Raw genomic sequence first — 16,197 nt, 5'->3', positions numbered from 1 at the left:
GGAGAGCAAGCCAGTCTGAGCCAAGATGATACTGTTTCCTCAAGCTGCACCTTGGCTCAGTGCCTGCCTGCCCCCCCCCTGATTGTCTCCCCCTGTCTTACACAAGAACAAACAACTCTAGTTTGGACATGCTGTAGAGACTGCAGCTTGGCATAGGACGGGAAAAAAAAGCTATCCTGCCCTCATACGTAGTAAACCATGAATCATTTTTTCCTCTTTCAGTATTAGCCACATTCTTAATATCATTCGTACTGTACACCTGAGTCTTAAAATAACCTGTGCAGCTCAGAGGATTGTCCTAATGCCATTACATTACTACTGAGCCAGCACTGACAGTGAAGGATGGGTGGAGCGGAACACTTGAAGATGATAATCACATTATTGCACACGGATTATGATTTATATTGTTGGGGTATGATCACGTTCTTGTCAGCATGTTTAGTAACAACTAGAGACAACAAATGAATGGAAACACATTACATATCAAATTTAAAACTAGCAAAGGTTTTTTTCTTTTTTTTTTTCGTCCATCTATACTTGGAACGTTGATCACGTGAATTTATTGTTATGCAGTTATAAAATTATTTCAATCTGGTGTACCTGAGATTGATTCAATTAATCTGGCATTCTTAATAATATTTTTAAACGGCTTGGATGAGTCTTTCCTATGGCACAGTTGCCAATTACACCTGTCTAAATGCAACAAGGAGTGAAGGGGGTCGCTTTTAGATTACAAGTGATATCTACTTAACTGAATATATAGGAGCTGTATTTCAAACACAATGCTGAGACTACGGGAAACCACGTCCTCCTGTCCCTGTTTTTAACAGTGTTCAGATTAATCTTAAGGAAACTTCTTGAACCCACAATTTGTTTACAGGTGGTGAAATCATGACACACCTCACTAGGTGTGGTTCACCTTATGTGTAAACCCAAACAATTTTAAATATTCTTATTGCATCTATCATCTCCAGCTAAACCAAACTCGTGAGGATGTCCTATTTATCTTTAAACAGGGTCAACCAGTAACTTAAACTTACACACTGCCTTTGACTGACAGCCGTTGATTCACACGGGGCAATTTTAGCAGGCTTTAAATAATTTCAAGGGGGAGCAGTATTTATAGCTTGCTAAATGAACTAATTCTTAAAAAGGAGGTAGTTATCTGCACTGACACTAACATCCACCAAAACGTATCGAGGCACTCAGATCTCCCAAAGCCATACTGTGGATAGTGTTTCTATACCATCTTTGTCCAGGAATGTGGTTTATACATTCCACTTAGTCATTTGAATTGATCCTGGTCGGGGCTGTGAAATCTAACTCTGCACAGATGGAACGGTTTCTTTCTCTCAATCTATAAGGCATTGAACCTTAATCCCAGCCGAGCCAAGTGGAGATCCTATCAGATGGAAGAAGGTTTTAATTTTCTCAACAGAATAAGCCTCTTTCATTAAGAACAGCCAGAATTGTTATATGCTAACGTCCGTTCTCCACACAGATATGAGTCTGAAAAGCTTAAGATCCAAAGTCTCTCTGCCAGCTCTGTGCTTCCTGTCTGTCTCTGTGTGGCTTTCCACCCCCTCCCCTTTTACCCCATCGTTGTCCAGACACCAAAGAGTAATCTCCCCAACTCGGGGCCCCAAAAGACAGACTTCCATGTGGGGACCGCCTGCCCTCCCCAGTCCCCTCTGGCTCCCCCACAGCTGAATCCAGCAGCAGCATTGTGTTTCACCACATCTAAGGTATATCAACACAACTCTCTTTAGATTGAACCCATCTTAGGCACTGTATCAAATACGGTTATATAATACACGTGTGACCATTCAAGAATAATACCATCCATCATTTTAAGTAGTTGTCAAAGTAATCTTTTTTTTTTTTTTTGGAGCTCATGATGGAAAGAAAGATACACAGAACATTCAAAGGACTTTGATATATCCCTTTGACTCGTACAGTTAACTTGCACAGGAGATTTTCTCTATTATCATCTTAGTTCATTAAATACATTCCTCTAATTTGCAGATTTGAAACATTTGTTTGCAGATATTCACTCAGTTGCCACCAGTGCAATCTTTAACCCAGTTACAACTGTAATACCATTAAATCGTGTTTGTCATGTTCACTGGAGCTGGTGTTTAGTGGAGGAAAAAGAAAAACACACAAAAAACAAAACCAGTTATCTATGACCTCAATAATAGTATCATTACATTTACATATTCATTAAACTGTAAAGCGAGCTGCTGAATGAATTGGATTACAATAGATTGTACAGATGTGTCTGCCTTTGAGTTCAGATTCACTGATATTTTATTTATTTATTTATTTTATTTTTAGTATTTTGCATCTGTTATGTTCTTGCTGTTGTTTATGTTCTTCTGTGTTTGGTTTAGTTTGCTTTGTTCTTGTTTTTGCTGTTTGTCAAAGCACTTTGTAAACCTGTGTTTTTAAAAGGTGCTATATAAATAAAGTTATTGTTATTATTATTATTATTATTATTCCACATATTCAATTATTATATCAAAATAAAAAAATACAGTACTGTTTCTACTCCACAAACCAAACATCTATGTATCTATCTGGTCATCTATGTCTCTATATATAAATCTAAGCCATTTTATTCACTGGATTATTTAACAGATGTGGCCGTTTGGTAATTTTTTCCACATACAGTTTTACCAATGGTTTCTAAGGAACATGATGATAATGGAAGATAGCCTTCATAAAATTTCATGTACATGATGATCATGATCATAAAATCTCATGTACATGCATAAGGGACTTTCTGCATAGCATACACTACATGGGCGCACAAACACACTCACGCTTTAAAATATGTTCCCCACGTCTCTCTCGCTCAGAAAAACCATTTCACACATCATATCACTGTGCAACAACTAATTCAATCTCGCTGCTGCACATCTGGAAATAGAGAGCAACCTTTACCTGAAGCTCATAAAGTGCTGCCCCCTGGTGCCTGAAGGACTGAAGTAAACTCTCTTTAGACAAAGCTCACACGACGAGAAATGTACTTTCAAATGAAGTATTCCCCCGTGCTATCACACAAGCTGAGACCCATCCCTTACATAATACACAGGCCACTGTTGTGCTGTTTTAGCCTTTGTGTGTCAACATGCGTGAGCACAATGCTTTTTCTCTACAGATTTCATGTCTCCACCTCCAGCACACTTTCACCTCTTCTTCTTTTTTTTTTTGAGAAAAAAATGTATTCCATTTCTCTCAGACCTATTTTTTGTTCTGTTTTCATTTCCACTGTGACTCTGCCCTGAAGCTGGGCCTCAGCTTCTGTCCAGCTCTACTGGAGTGGGGATGAAAGCTGACTCACATATTCATTAAGACGCATGGCTGCACGCACGTCCACAAATAAACAAGGGCTATGGATGTAAGACATGCACATACAAACCCACACAGATGAAGTAAAGACATGCATGATGCACCTGCTCACATATGCAATCATGCCAGAATACATTTAGTATATCGTGTAGTTTCTGAATTAAGGGTTTGAGATTTGAAAATCATGAAAGTTGTTTCAAACCAAATAAAAATATAATTGCTTGGTCATATAGAGATAGTAATAGTTCAAACCCCCGGAGACATGTCCAAGTTGTCACAAGAGGCAGTCATGCATGCCCCAAAGGAGTGACAGCAGGTAACTGCAATCCCTGCTATAAAAAGAACAGCTGACACAGTCAACTAATGCCTATAGATAAACATACAGACACCATGGCACGTCACAGACACCCAGCCTTTTTTTTTACATACTATTTTGATGTAGTGCACTTAAGAAATGTACCATATTAGCTTCCTGTGACCTTTTCATGTGTGCAGATGACGTAGTGCTTCATGGTGTAACAGTAGCCAGAGGGTGCGACAGAAAGTATTCACCCAGTGAAGTACAAATATTTCTGTCCTATTTTTAAAAAAAAAAGCAGGCTAAAGAAAAAAAAAAAGCCATACTGTTTATATTATTCTGCTTAGTACTCACTGCCACCTAGAGGCCTTTTCTAGCAACAGTTAGTATGTGAAAGCCAACACAGGAGTAATGTTATAGAGAGCTTGAAGAAAACAATTAACTCAGAATATGTACACAAACATTTGATGGAAATATGATTCTGTCTTTATTGTAAAAACATCATTTTGCTGCATTTGCGCTACAGTAGTGAACTCAGAAAAACAGACTTGACAGAGGGCAAAAAAAGCAACATAAACATGTGTGGATGAAACCCTGAGATTATTTTCACCATTTTCTTTTTTTTTTTTTACATACCATCTACCTGACAAATATATCTTATATAAATACCATGAAATTTACTTTGGTAAAATGACAAATATCAATGTATTTAAAAAATGTTCTGATCTGTAAAAAATGAGTTTACCTCTCTCCCATTCTAGACAGAGATCTTTGCTTTCTCTCATGCCGACTTGGCTTTTGTCGTCATCGCAGTTCAATTTTTCTCTTTCTTGATTTTGGTTTTCTTGCATGCTACTCTCATTTCTTCTTCGCAGTTTTCCTCCTTCTTTGGCTGCGGCATTTCTTTCAGCTTTTGGAACTTTTTGAGGTCAGCACAAAACAAAACCTAAAACAGGGAAAGACACTGTGTGAGAACAGCGGACTGACTGTGAGAGACATGAAAGCAACTCACTGACAGGTAATGAATGATCACACTCACTGACTGTGCCCAACCAGCATAAGGACCCCAAAGATTTCTGAAAAAATCCCCTGTGAAGAAATAATATATTGGAATAAAAGAAAAGCAGTATTTGGTTCGTTAAGATCACATGCAACTGTGACATTCTACTGCTGGATGAAAGAATACTAACCAATATCTCTATGAAGTTTGTCTGTGATGCTCTTCTGTTTATTTCCAGAAGCATAGTTGTAGTCACGTTTAGCAATCTGCCACACATGTGTGTCTACAGGGACAGCCTCTGCCTTATCCAGGGACATCAGACATACACATTCTGCAACCTACAGTGGGTAATACAATTTTATTTATTTATTTTTTTTACATTTTTGCAACAATTTATTTCATTTATTATAAAATAAACAAGACTGGTGAAAGCTTTTTACCGCCTTACCTTAGCTCCAACACCGGGGAGAGTGCGCAGAGCGTCACAGGCCTTCAAATATGGGACACGGCGTAAACCATCAAGCCAACCGAGTCCATGGGTGTCCAAAATCTGTTTCGCACTCTGCTGCAGGAACCGAGCCCTGTATCCAAAACGGAGATCCCTCAGACAAGCCTCTACGCTGTCACCTGACAGTTACAAAGTCATAAACAGCATTATTGTGAAGACAATGTGGAGGCTTGTTGTGCTTGAAAATACACTACATTATCAATTAACCCTCTGGAGTAGCAAGTAAACATGACTGTGATTTTGCATACTTAACTCCTTGTTTGGACATTTTCAATTGTTATCACCTTTTTCAGATTAGAAGTACATGAAAAAAGCTTGAAAGGAATAATAAACATGAGACATGGGCTCATAACATTTCAGTCAAAGAAGCCTGAGAATACACACTTATCTTAATGTTCCAATTTAAAGTAATATAGCTTGGTAGTCAGACCCATGTAAAATATGGATTTGCTCTAATGAATCGTCAGTGAAGACTGACAGTGTGGGCATTTCTTTCCTTTCTATTATTTGCACTCTCTGAATCAATGAATGGCACCTTAGAGACCCGGGGTCTTATCACATCTTGTAAACACTTAAGAACTGAAACTACTTGTATGGTTCTTTAAAATTAGAAACAGAGATATAAATCAGTTTAAAAAGAAATTGTACCTGCTAGAGCAGACAGTGTAGGAAAGTTGTAGTAAGATTTGTCATCCAGCTGGCACAATCGGATGCCTAGAGTCTGACACAGACTCTCTATCATACCCTCGGTACGAGAAATGTTGTTGTTGGAGGTGCAAATGATAGAAAACAGGCATTCAGTGGGGTCCTGGCGCAGCATCCGCACACCTGGAGAGAAACCAAAAAAAGACAGGTCATGTGAGGTTTTTTTTTAAGATTCTTTTGGGGCTTTATTGTAGAGATAGGACAGTGGATAGAGTTGCAAATCAGGGAGAGAGAGAGTGGGGAATGACAGGAGCCACAGGTCGGATTTGAATTCCGGGCCGCCCGCTTGGAGGACTACAGCCTCCATACATGGGGTGTGTGCACCAACCACTGCCCCACCAGGGCCCACATAAGAGGGTTTTTTAGCTAGCTACGAAAAGAGAGTGAAATTAATATTGATGCCACTTTATGACCTACAAAAGCAAACACGTTAATCAGGAAGAAGGTTGATTTGAATTCCAACAGGGAGGAGGTGATTAAAAAGAATGCTGAAGAACCAGCTTAAAGGACAGAACAGCAAAAATAAAAGAGGTACTGCTTCTGTGGCCAAGGGGGGCACCAAAATGTATCCAAAACCTAACAGGAGCTTTAACCACAACATTTCATGAAACATTTATTGGCTATGTGTTATACAATCCAGGCATGAACACAACACTTACCTGTGAAAATGTCTGCAATGCGCTTGAAGTGGGGGTCTGCTGCCCCCCATTCCTTGTACAGATCCCCCATCCTAACATCTAGCTGGAAATAATCTCTCAGCATCTCTTCATCCTCATCAGTGTCGTTCTCTGAAGTCACAGGCACTGGCTCGTCCTCTTCCTTCTTCAAAGCTCCTTTGAATCTTTTCTTGTGCTCCGTCTGTAGAGAGGCATTGGCTTTTCTTTTCCTGTCACATCTCACTCGCTGGCGGTCCTGGGTGTTGTAAACGTGGTACCAAAGAGTGTCATCTGTCTGAGTCAGCGTCCAAACTCGTCCTCCCATCACTCCGGTCCAGTGGCCTTCTGCAGTTTCTCTCCAGCTGTGGGGTTTAGATGTGTTAATACAAAGACACATACCATGATCAATCAATCAATCAAACTTTGTTTATGTGGCACCTTTCAGACAATTTAAATTGCAGTTCAAAGTGCTTAACAAGAGTGCAGAAAAGTTGTTGACAAAAAAAGTAGTTTATAAAATCATTGCTAAAATCATTGAGACTAATGCACACCAATAAGAATTAAAAAAATATATGTATAAAAATAAAATAAAATAAAATACGACACATAAAAGCAACAAGATATTAAAATAAATACATAAGAGGAAAATATTTAAAATTGTCGTAGGATAATAAAAAAAAGACAATACAGTAATGTTAAGATTTAAATTGATATAAAACACTATATAAAAGCCAGACTGAATAATCATCATAACTAATGATCATAACTGTAATAGATCTGTCTGGAAACTCTTGCTGACAGGTTAGTTACACCTGAGGTGACGTGACCAACCTACCGAAAAGACTGTCCACAGGCCAGCGTGAGATCCAGGCGCAGCTCGGACTTCGCGCAGGCCAGAGATCTCCATAGTTTCGTCCCAGATGACCACACTGCATGTTTGGCCATACCTGTTTTCCAGCTCCCGGGTTAGGCTACCTGGCGTGATACTAATGGATTAATACTGGCCTTCACTGACCTACCTGTGCAAAAGCATCTATGAAAAGAGACATAACATAATTAACGCAAATGTCAATCTGATGCAACATTACCCAGATCCCCGGTAGCCTCTTCCGTGATGTCAACACACCTGACGATTGGCTCTCTCGCTCGTAGTAGGCGGGAGCTGCAATACAATTCATCTACGATTGGTCCATTCCATCCTCGCTAGTGGCGTCCCATTGGCTGAACTTCCTTTCCCCTCTGCGGGTGTACAGGAAGTGTACGCTCGCTCCTTTCCCGAGAACCAAAAAATCGTGTTCGGTGGTGGCGTGTCCGGTTGGCTCTCAGTTAGCCGGTTTATACGGTGAAAAAATGGCGGATACATTGACACTTTTCGCTTCCATTGGACTCAGTGAGCAGAAAGCAAAAGAAACCCTTAAAAATGAAGCGCTGAGTTCTGCCCTGAAGGACGCAATTGTTCAGGTGCGTACCGGGTGACTGAACTGTCCGAGTGGACAGCTGCGAAGTGTGATTGACATCCACTTTTATTTTTTTTACTCACTTGTTGTATCCACCTTCAGTTCTTCAGTTCACGTATTAACTGGGATCTAGATAAAGTTGGCTTACCTTGGGATGTGTTTTACGTTTTACTTTTAAAGCTACTGTGAGGAGTGTTTAGCAGAATGTGAAACAGACTTGAATTAATATTGATAACTCTTTATGAGAAATAAAAACACCATTAGAGACCATTAGTGACAGGATTGACTGTTAAAAAAAAAAAAAAACACAACAGTTTCTGTATTTTTTTTTTTTTGTAACTTAAGTTTTTATTAACTTTTAACAGTTTTTAAAACAATGCAGCCCATCTTATACCAAGAAAATAGTTTCTGTAGTTTTAACAAAAAAATAACACTTACTTAAACGTGTTAAGGACACAATCACTAAAGAGTTGTACAGCTTTGTCGACAGGGGTCACCGAAATTCACACAAACAAACATTTTCTCACAAGCTTTAAGTCGAGGTCCCTACTTCCTTTTTTTCCACATTCTTAAATTTGTCTCGACACGACCACAGACTGTATATTAATCAATACACACAAAATGGTCAACACAAGGTTAATAACAACCCCCCCCCCCCCCCCCCTTCAGCCTTATAATTATTTGGCACTTGTCACATTTTGAACTAGAAAACTAAATCTGCTTGCCTCTTGCTTGTTTTAATAGGCTCAAAATGTCTGTGGTGCATCAGGAGTGGACAAAGCCATGGGTACTTTGCTGTACAGTATGACATCTCGCCTTAAAGACACCAAACGCCTGGCATTCCTTTCTGGCAGCATAGCCCAGTCCAAAATCTGCACGGAGCTGCAGCTTGCAGGTATTTCTGATATATTTTGAAATGTTACATTCTGAACTTGACTCATACTAACCCAGTAGATGTGACTTTAAACAATATGTTAGGAAATATTTTCAGATTATTAACTTCTGACACCAGAATATAGTTTTTCCTCATAATCAAATTCAGTCAGAACTCAATGTTTGGCATTATGTGTGTGCTCTGCTCAAAAATATTAAAGGAACATTTAATGGTCGCAGTTTAACACTGAAGTCGCATAAACTTCAGGGCAATCAATATAGAGGTTAGGTTCTCTGCCTGGAACTGGCCCAGGCTGGGTCGGGCCAGGATCCTCCCCCACCTGGTCCTGAGGTCGAATAATTTTTTTCTGAGATCAGCATTTACACGAGGAGAGTTGGACAGAGCTGTAGAAGGGCATCATGAGAGACGCTTCATACGCATGTGGCAGGCGTGAAAGAGTCTGGAGAAGCCGTGGTGAACATTACGCAGCCTGTAACACCATCAAGCATGACCGGTGTGGCGAAGGGTCAGTGATGGTCTGGGAAGGCGTATCCTTGGGGGACCGCACAGACCTCCATGTCACATCCAGTGGTATCCAATAATGGTATCGGTATGAAATCCACCGAGCTATTATCAGACCATATGCTGGTGCAGTGAATGAGGGAGGCATTGATGCCATTGACTGGCCCTCTTGTTCCCCTGACTTGAGTCCAATTGAGCACCGATGGGACGGTATGTATCGGAGCATCTGCCGCAACCAAGTACTGTCACAGACTGTCCTGGATCTCACTCATGCCCTGATCCAGGTCTGGGAGGAGATCCCCCATGACACCATCCGCCAACTCGTCAGGAGCATGCCCAGACGTTGGCGAAAGTGCAAACAGCCCCTCGGGGGCCATACACATACACACTACTGAGTCACATTATTAGTTGCTGTGATTAAATCCATACAAGTTGGAATAGCCTTTAATTTCAACTTTCTACTTTGAGTTTTGGTGTGATTTTGAATCCAGCCCTCAGTGGGTTGATGATTTTTGTTTTCATTGGTAGTTGTTGTTTAATTTAGTTCTCAACAAATTATACAAGTACACCACATAAAGATTGTCAACTTGAGTCATTTGATAATCAAGCTCTGATGTGTGATATAAGTGTTCCCTTCATTTCCTTTGAGCAGTGTATATATTAAGATCTTTCGCTTTGTACGTGTGTGTACGTGTGTGTGTTTAGGTTTTATGGATAAATGTCTAAGGTGAAAGAAGTAAGCAGAATAAGTAAGTGTAGAGAATCCTGCAATGTTGAAATTAACGAATGTCTGTTTACTTTGCAGCTGCACTGGACTTTGTTAAGGGCCATCCTCAGGACCCCATCAACCAGAGGGAGTTTGAAGAAGCATGCGGAGTAGGCGTGGTCATCACACCGGAGCAGATCGAGGATGCAGTGAGTGCATGACGTCACATCTCCACGAAGGGCGACTTTTACAAGCTTCACTGGGTGTGGATGTGTTCCGGTGACATTGAATGTTTTTCAGGTGGAGAAGGTGATCAAGAAGCACAAGGAACAGCTGTTAAAGGAGCGGTACCGCTTCAACATGGGACTACTAATGGGTATGATTATATGATTACGTTTGTGGAACATTGTTGTAACAATTGAAGCCATAACAGAAAGAAAGAGTGACTCACTGAGCTTTTGTTTCTGTTGCAGGAGAGGCACGTGCTGCTCTGAAATGGGCGGATGGAAAAGTCATTAAAAATGAGGTGGACATGCAGGTGTGTTTTTTTTTTTTTTAAAAGAGAATATGATGAAAGAGGTTGAATATCTAATTTCGTATTTGTGTGTTAATTCTACGGCATAACATTACACGTTTTGGTATTCCCTCTTTAAAGGTGCTACACCTGTTAGGACCCAAGACAGAGGCTGACCTGGAGAAGAAGCCTAAGGTAAAACACATCCTATAATTCAAAAGAACATACATTTTGTTCATACACTTAATGCAAATATTAAATAGATAAAATAAACAACATAAGAAGTGTTCATTATTGAGCTGTAAAGACAGAGCCCGGCTAGCCTTGTCCCTTTGTATCCGGATTATAAACACAGCTCTGCTAAACTACGTGTTCATGCCACAAACTACAATTTACATACAAACAATAGTTACTCTTTGCAATTACTTATTTCTCAAGAATGTCTCATTGTTTTTGTGACTGTTCTGTAAGTGTTAAGATTAAACCTGCGGTTAATCTCCAACTGTTTTTGCAGCCCCAGAAAGCTAAAGTAGCAGAGAATGAGTCCAAGGTGAAGAAAGAGGAGGTGGCAGTGAACGGTAAGAAGAAGGCCGAGTGGAAGGGGAAATCGAGTTTACTTAATTGTGTATGCATTAGGTTAGTGGTTTGTCTGCTTTTTTAACTTTGCTTGTTGTCAGGTGGGGCGGTGACAGGGGAGGTAAAGTCACTGATGGAGCAGCTCAGAGGAGAGGCGCTGAAGTTCCACAAACCAGGTGAGAAGGAAAAACACCTGTACAGAGACATCTCTGCTCTTTGCTCGTTTTCTTTCTTTTATAAAGTAATGTAAAGGAGTTACACACTGAGTATTTTCCAACCTTGCATTACAGGAGAGAATTATAAAACTGAGGGTTATGTGGTCACACCAAACACAATGAACTTGCTCAAAAAGCACCTGGAGATCACTGGTGGACAGGTACTGCACTTAATTTGTTACTTTAGGTTTTGAGAATAAACAAGATCGCTTGCAGATGATGAAATGTATCGTTTATTTTCTCCTTTAGATACATACTCGTTTCCCTCCTGAGCCCAACGGTATCCTTCACATCGGACATGCCAAAGCTATCAACTTCAACTTTGGCTATGCAAAGGTACAAGTTGTCCTCTTGTCCCCCGTCACTCCTCTCTTTGTGTTGCTGTTTATTACAAACGTTGTCTCTTCCTGTAGGCAAACAACGGGATTTGTTTCTTGAGGTACGATGACACAAATCCAGAGAAAGAGGAGGAGAAATACTTCACCGCTATCAAAGACATGGTGGAGTGGCTTGGTGAGGATCACTCGAATGTTCTCACACCTTTTTGATTCCTTCATGACGATAGTTTCTCATCAATGTGTCCGACTTACCGCAGGCTATGAACCTCACGCTGTCACGCACGCATCAGACAACTTCCAGCGACTCTATGATCTTGCCGTGGATCTCATTCGAAGGTGATCATTGGGAACTCTGTGTACTGGTTGTTCTCTGTGCATATAAGCCTGATGGTGTTTAATTGTTATTTTTTTGTTGTCCTTCAGGGGACATGCATATGTGTGCCACCAGAAGGGGGAGGAACTGAAGGGCTACAACTCCCCTCCATCCCCGTGGAGAGACAGACCCATCGAGGAGTCTCTGGTGTTGTTTGAGCGGATGAAGAAGGGCATGTTTGCGGAGGGAGAGGCTACGCTCAGGATGAAGATGGTCATGGAAGACGGGAAGATGGACCCTGTGGCGTACAGAATTAAATACACGCCACACCATCGGACAGGAGATGAATGGTATCAAACCAGATTTTTTACGCTTTTTTTTTTACCATTTCATTCAGTATGCTTTTATGACAAATATTATGACATGCCTATCTCTGCAGGTGCATCTACCCTACCTACGACTACACCCACTGTCTGTGTGACTCTATTGAAAACATCACACACTCACTCTGTACCAAAGAATTCCAGGCCAGGTATATATCATTTATTTTATATTTTCTTGTTGCTGGTCTCCTTTTCTTATCATTTTTCTTCTTGTGTGACAGGCGTTCATCATATTTCTGGCTGTGTAATGCTCTGGATGTGTACTGCCCCGTGCAGTGGGAGTACGGGCGTTTGAACCTCACCTACACTGTCGTGTCCAAGAGGAAAATCATCAAACTGGTAGAGGCTGGCGCTGTCAGGTAAAACACAAGTTATTCTTTAGCTCTTTTTTTGATTTACATATGGTAACAATTTTTCTTGTAATGAAGGTAATAAAAAGATTCATCAAATCCTGGAAGCATTTGCACATCACTTCAAACATTTGTGAAGAATGGAGGAGCAGTTAAAAGTATTCTGTTCTGATTACAGAGACTGGGATGACCCCAGACTCTTCACTCTGACTGCACTGAGGAGAAGAGGTTTCCCACCTGAGGCCATCAACAACTTCTGTGCGCGGGTATGCAGAAACGATGGGTCGTTACATGTATTAAGACAGGTGCTGTATTATATTACAGCACTTATTATGTTCTATATATGCTGGTAGGTCGGAGTCACGGTGTCTCAGACGACAACAGAGCCCCACCTTCTGGAGTCATGTGTGAGGGACGTGCTGAACGAAACTGCCGCCAGAGCCATGGCTGTGCTGGAGCCACTCAAAGTCACCATAACTAACCTTCCTGAAAACTCACGGGTTCGTGTATGACTTCAAGAATAACACGCCAAACCGCCCTTTAATTACTTGTAATAAGAAGTTTATTCTGTCTTCTTCACCACAAGTAACATCAGGGTTATAACATCTTCCTTCTGTCATCCTCTTCTGTCCCAGTCAGATGTACGGGTACCAGACTTCCCTGCCAATGAGTCAAGGGGCAGTCACACGGTTCCATTCACACGGACAATCTTCATTGAACAGAGTGATTTCAGAGAGGTAAATGACAGAAACAAAACTCCCACCCGTATATATATATTTCTTTATTTGTGGACAGGGGATGATCATGTACATATTTTGCAGGTGATGGAGAAGGGCTACAAGCGACTGACACCGGATCAGTCTGTCGGTCTGAGGCATGCCGGATATGTCATCTCTGTCCAGAAAGCCATCAAGGTAAGACCCTGGGTGTTTAGATCAGATGTGCCTTGAAATCTACTCAAAATCAGACGGGACAGAATAATGGGTTGGAAGGATTTACAGGTGATAAACTGCTAAAGCAACAGTCGAAACCACTCCTTCATTCAGTCAATGCTCCACATATTCTCTTTCCATATACTGTTTAGCAGTTCCCTTGGAGCTTCTGAAGTATTATATTTTATTATTTCATTTTACACATCCTGCTAATGTCCCCTTTGTCTCGCAGGACGCTCAGGGCAAAGTGGTTGAACTGGAGGTGACCTGCTGCAGCTCTGACGCTGCGGAGAAACCGAAGGCCTTCATCCATTGGGTCAGCCAGCCGCTGGTGTGTGAAGTGCGTCTCTATGAAAGACTGTAAGTCAAGAACAATTACTGAACTATCCTTTCTCAACCGTAATCTGTGTGTAGAAAAATGACTTTAAATACATTCTCGCTGTTTTTGTAGATTCCTGCACAAACATCCAGAAGATCCATCTGAAGTGCCCAGTGGCTTCCTGACTGACATAAACCCTGTAAGTTACTTTGCACCACTGTTATAAAGGTCTGTGTGGATTAACTGACATCCATTAGCGTGTGAAGTGATTGTTGTTCGTTTCGTCTTTTAGAATTCCCTGCATACCATCAGCAGTGCCTTAGTGGATACCTCGGTCAAAGGAGCTGAAGTGTTTGACAAATTCCAGTTTGAGAGAGTTGGCTACTTCTCCCTGGACCCTGACAGCACTTCAGACAAGGTACAGTAAGAGAACACATCTTTGAAACTGTTATCATTATTGAAAGCTCCTTCAGAGGTTATTTAGAAACGAGTTTAAAAACATATTGCTAACGATGTATGGTATACCTTTTGCCTTCCTTCTGTTGCAGCTTGTCTTCAACAGAACAGTCACCCTCAAAGAAGACCCCGGGAAGATCTGATGAGCTGAGATCAAGCTGCACTTCTTGCTTCCCATGAGCCCACAGATACATGTCCAAATTATTTGCATCACTTTATGTGTAATATCAGCAGGCACACAGACTTCTATGTTTGAGATTGGGATGGATCAGTTCCTGTAATAATTACATGTTGAATGTATCACTTTGCTCAATCTTAAATTTGGTCAGTCAGTGTCAGAGTCTGTTTGAGTCTTGGCTGCAGTTACATTCACTTGCCTTGTTTCTTCTTTGTTGAATATATACAACCTTGGACATCATTGTTCAACAAAGATGTCCTGTATGTTCATTTGATATTAACATACAGGATTTAATATTGACTCCAGGCTGATCTTACACAGAGGAGATGCTCTCAAATGCCATACATGGCTTTTTTGAAAAGGTGGTGAGACACTGCCAAACCATTCTGTGTTTTTAATACTCAAGAGGGATTACCATCTGTCCTTTTGACAGGAGTTCAGAATAAATAATATTTAAAGAATAGCAATGTGTCTGTATTTACAAGATCCCATTTGTTTTTACAATCTATATATTATATATGAACACTTTGAAATATTTGATGTTATATGATGATTTCTCTGTCCTGAGTATAATTGTGTAATTACAGTATTCAATCTAGAGGCAGGCGGCATTTATTGATTTGATAATATAACTGGTTGAGATTGGATTTCACAAAAAATGTAATAAATGTAGACAACAGAGGGATATTGCTTTACTATACTACAGCCAATAAGACAAGATAAGATCAAACACCAGCTAATAATCATGGTAAGAATATATTTTTCTAGGTTCCTGGATGTTGCTTCCTGTCTTGACCAGGACCCTTTGTAAATTAAATTCTAAATCTCAATAAGAGTTTCCTGATTAAATAATTTCTAAATAAAGTAAGTGGCAGTTGTGCAATAAGGCAAATATTGACAGCAAAAGCAACAAGCAAAAAATGATATGCATTAAATGATGCATACACAAGAGGACTTAAATGTGGGATGGGCAACTTTGGTCACAGCAAGGGTCACATTAATTTAATTCTCACTGCCAGGGGGCAAAATTATAGCATACAAAAACGATTACAGTCAATTTTGTCTCCAATTTAACTCGACATATACTAGTGATCAAATATTATTATGGACATATTTCTGGTTTTCATGATTTCATGGCAGATTTAATCATGTTTTCTTCATGTTCCCGATTAATTGATGTGTAAAAATTGACCTGAGGACCACGTTGAGGGTTGATGGGGGGGCCACATGTGGCCCCCGGGCCGCCAGTTGCCCACCCCTGCTATAGATGATAGTCTGAAGTGAACTATTGTCTTGGATTTTTAAGGAAACAATAAGCAGACATGCATCCATTCATAAATCAGACAGACTACATGGGAAATCCAAAAAAAATAATGAATAGAATAATGCATCAAAGATAAAGGAAGAAGAATATAGTATGAATTAAAACACACATGGTGGTCTTCTCCAGTTTTTTCAAGTCAATGTTAAAGCAGATTTTCGTCCAAACAGAAAGCAGTGAGATGAAATCCATGTTCACACCACGCTGAAGTAGTTTGCGTGG

General features: G+C 40.4%; 2 protein-coding genes across 2 annotated transcripts; one reads left to right on the top strand and one right to left on the bottom strand.

The window, feature by feature from the left end:
- Positions 1-4,115: 4,115 nt before the first annotated feature.
- Positions 4,116-7,643, bottom strand: ogg1 (8-oxoguanine DNA glycosylase). Its single transcript, XM_020629580.3, has 7 exons — positions 7,357-7,643; positions 6,525-6,883; positions 5,809-5,988; positions 5,101-5,279; positions 4,843-4,990; positions 4,692-4,741; positions 4,116-4,598 (listed from the first exon to the last, which is right to left on the bottom strand). The coding sequence occupies exons 1-7, from the start codon at positions 7,464-7,466 to the stop codon at positions 4,467-4,469; spliced, it is 1,158 nt and encodes a 385-aa protein (XP_020485236.2). The 5' UTR covers positions 7,467-7,643; the 3' UTR covers positions 4,116-4,466.
- Positions 7,644-7,772: 129 nt separating this feature from the next.
- On the top strand, positions 7,773-15,117 carry qars1 (glutaminyl-tRNA synthetase 1). The gene is made up of 23 exons (XM_065961545.1): positions 7,773-7,982; positions 8,723-8,873; positions 10,180-10,289; positions 10,381-10,456; positions 10,554-10,618; positions 10,736-10,789; positions 11,109-11,172; positions 11,272-11,346; positions 11,461-11,546; positions 11,635-11,721; positions 11,799-11,898; positions 11,981-12,059; positions 12,147-12,386; positions 12,476-12,568; positions 12,641-12,778; positions 12,948-13,035; positions 13,123-13,269; positions 13,405-13,506; positions 13,591-13,683; positions 13,934-14,061; positions 14,153-14,219; positions 14,313-14,438; positions 14,569-15,117. Exons 1-23 carry the CDS (start codon positions 7,872-7,874, stop codon positions 14,617-14,619), a joined length of 2,331 nt encoding a protein of 776 aa, XP_065817617.1. The 5' UTR covers positions 7,773-7,871; the 3' UTR covers positions 14,620-15,117.
- The last annotated feature ends 1,080 nt before the right edge of the window (positions 15,118-16,197 follow it).

This window comes from Labrus bergylta, chromosome 12 (assembly GCF_963930695.1).
Source record: "Labrus bergylta chromosome 12, fLabBer1.1, whole genome shotgun sequence".
Taxonomy (NCBI): Eukaryota; Metazoa; Chordata; class Actinopteri; order Labriformes; family Labridae; genus Labrus; species Labrus bergylta.
The sequence above is the reverse complement of the archived record's forward strand: the minus strand, read 5'-3'. Positions and strand labels throughout refer to the sequence as shown.

What these genes read in the sequence shown, in the direction of transcription:
- ogg1 (XM_020629580.3), bottom strand. Translation starts at nt 7,466, where the DNA reads ATGGCCAAACATGCAGTGTGGTCATCTGGGACGAAACTATGGAGATCT. An exon ending in CATTGCAGACATTTTCACAG is followed by an intron (nt 5,989 to 6,524) that starts GTAAGTGTTGTG and finishes GTTTCTCTCCAG; the next exon opens with GTGTGCGGATGCTGCGCCAG. An exon ending in TCCCCGGTGTTGGAGCTAAG is followed by an intron (nt 4,991 to 5,100) that starts GTAAGGCGGTAA and finishes TACCCACTGTAG; the next exon opens with GTTGCAGAATGTGTATGTCT.
- qars1 (XM_065961545.1), top strand. Translation starts at nt 7,872, where the DNA reads ATGGCGGATACATTGACACTTTTCGCTTCCATTGGACTCAGTGAGCAG. An exon ending in CGGAGCAGATCGAGGATGCA is followed by an intron (nt 10,290 to 10,380) that starts GTGAGTGCATGA and finishes AATGTTTTTCAG; the next exon opens with GTGGAGAAGGTGATCAAGAA. An exon ending in CAACATGGGACTACTAATGG is followed by an intron (nt 10,457 to 10,553) that starts GTATGATTATAT and finishes TTTCTGTTGCAG; the next exon opens with GAGAGGCACGTGCTGCTCTG.